This window comes from Atta colombica, unplaced genomic scaffold (genome assembly GCF_001594045.1).
Source record: "Atta colombica isolate Treedump-2 unplaced genomic scaffold, Acol1.0 scaffold107, whole genome shotgun sequence".
Lineage (NCBI taxonomy): Eukaryota > Metazoa > Arthropoda > Insecta > Hymenoptera > Formicidae > Atta > Atta colombica.
Window position 1 is genome coordinate 3,407,058 of NW_017259192.1, and position 2,761 is coordinate 3,409,818.

A 2,761-nucleotide genomic window follows, 5' to 3' on the forward strand; every position below is an offset into this window, starting at 1 on the left:
TCTTTGTAACCTAAAATAAAACGCTTACTCTTATTTATGATAATCGTTTTTAAGGAACTGATTCACGATCGTTCTTGTCATCGAATCATTCCTTCTTTATTCAACATTGACATATGAAATTAGCTTTACCTTAAGTAAGTTGTTATATTATGACATCTGTAATACACTTACACATGCAAGACATTTTTCCAAGGTGATAGCGTTACTTTCTTATTGGAAGTAAAATCGATGGTGATTAATTAAACGTGCCATATCCATATTATTGATATACTTACGTACTTGTATAAGTCTCGTGCAGTGGAAATTATAACGCACTCTGACACTACATGTGCTTGTACAACACTTCGAAAATAAATTTATGACAGAAGAGAGTATGAGTTTGTTTATCCCAGAGTCATCGCCAATTAAATTAAGATGCCACGATTGAATAAAATTTTTGTGATTTTTTGCTGAATAAAATTGCTGAATAAAATTTTCTCTTTTTTTTATTGTTATATACGTTATTGTTTATACGATAACATGAGGTAAGTTATATGTATTCAGCAGTTATGCACAGTACTATCAAGTAAATTATTATATATAAAGCCTTATTATTTTAATTAACTTATTTGTATATTAAGATTATAAAAAGTATAATATACATTTTTACGTTGGTGTGTGTAAATACGTGGTTAATGCGATACATATTTATGAACACACACACACACACACACACACACACACACACACACACACACACACTTACGTTATAATTAAACGTATAATTAAAATGTAATATTAAATAAAATGTAAATTTTCTGAGAGAATTAACATTTGTAATATTATTCTGATATTTGATTATATTTGTAAATTTATTAATATTTGACTTTTACTTTTATGTCTTTCATTCTATTTTTCGAAATAAAATAGAAAATGATTTTATCATTTTATGTGAGTTTGTATTAATTTTTTCTCATTTTTTTTACAACAATCGTAAAACAGTTCCTTAAATACGTTATGAGAATATACTTTTATTTATGTATAATATATTTACACGATATGTATAATAAAATTCTTAATTAAATAATAAATATGTAATTTTTTTTATTTAAGTTTAATTCAACAAATCATAATACAAATACAATTCTTATCTTATTTTCTGTACTGATAAGTAGGCATAAATAACAAATCACAATTTAAAAATCATTTCTTGACAATAAATATGATATATAAAATTATTCATATCATTCGATGCTTTTTTAATAAACGAACAGGATCTTCATCTAGATATAACCATCACACGTCATTACATTTATTTTAAAATCCCGAGTTAATCCTGGAGCGAGGTACGAGTTAAAGATTGTTGAACCAATTGAATAAAATAGCTTCGAGCGGTGTAGACACGAGTTTTATACCTTCGACGTTTAAGTACCACCGATTTGACTTAATCAGGTGCAAGGAGATGGATGGTGTCAGATCGGGGGCAGAGGAGAAGGTGAGGATTCTGGGTGCCGTGGCTGCAGAGCGGGAAGCGCGGACGAATGGGGTCGAGAGGGAATTGCAACTTGAGCGCGAGTGGAGAACCTCCTTACAGGAAACATCGATCTGTAACACGGAGAAGATCTCTCAATTACATCAGGAGATCGATCAGCTGAAACGGGTGTCCGAAGTACGTATCCACGTGCGATCTGTATTGCCTTTTAAGCGTACCCGTGGCGAATAAATCTCGCCGTTATCGTCGTGCTCGTAAGTTCAGACAACGGTGAGCTTTACGGAACTGCGATCCGATCTTTCTATTTAAATCTCATTCCCGAAATCTGGATTATAAGCCCGTACCTAATTCAATCGGCATACTGGAACGGAGATTTATCCGCCTTTCGATAATAGAACCGACAGTAAGTGCGACGGCGCGGCACTGTCGTCCTGGAATAGATTAATGAAATTTATTTCAACTATTGAATTTTCATTTCTACAGATTCTTCAAGTATCACGAGTTATTTGACAGTTCTATGATAAAAAATAAGTTAATTTTCTCTGTCTCTCTCTAATTCGAACGTAAGACAGAGAGGGTAAGATATTGAGTGTATTTAATTGTAATGATCATGATTAATATATGGAACATAAAATTATAATAGGTATTCTCATACGTTCAATACAAAATTATAAAGAAATCAAACAGCGCTAAGCTATTGTAAAATAAAATAAGATTTTCTCGAATATGAAACATACAAAAACATATTCCTTTTCTATTTCTTTATAACATATAAGAATAATTAAAATGAATTTGAAAAGATGCTTTAAAAGGACCTACAAATAATCTGTGCGTAGTTTGCTTAAATTGGAAATCGTAAAATTTACACAAAAATATTATTATAGGCATAAGATCCCTTTGATCGAATATAAAAACATAGTAACAACAAAAATAGAAGAACAAAACTTATTTAAATTTTGCGTGCACATTTTGAACATCGATTCAAATAGATATCATCGAAGATATTAGAAAAAAACAATTTTACTGAAATATTAAAAAATTTAACTAGATATATATAAATCTGAAAATAACTTGATTTAGATCGTCAAAATAATTAAGTAAAGCACTTAAACTGGTTGCTAGAATTACTAGAATATTAAAACTTTTTGCATCATTGTCATTAATGTTCATACATTTCTATATAATTATTTGCTAATGCATTGCAATTATTTAAATCTGTATCTAGTTAAATTTTTAAGTACTTTAGTAAAATAATTTTTTTTGTATTTTTACATCCATATATATATATAT

General features: G+C 29.3%; 1 protein-coding gene across 1 annotated transcript in view; it reads left to right on the forward strand.

Moving 5' to 3' along the window:
- Positions 1–2,761, forward strand: part of LOC108693158 (RUN and FYVE domain-containing protein 2-like) — a 21,465-nt gene that overhangs the window by 11,251 nt on the left and 7,453 nt on the right. The window contains exon 12 of the mRNA XM_018201940.1: positions 1,432–1,648. Coding sequence (XP_018057429.1) covers positions 1,432–1,648 — 217 coding nt within the window. The remainder of the gene's footprint in view (positions 1–1,431; positions 1,649–2,761) is intronic.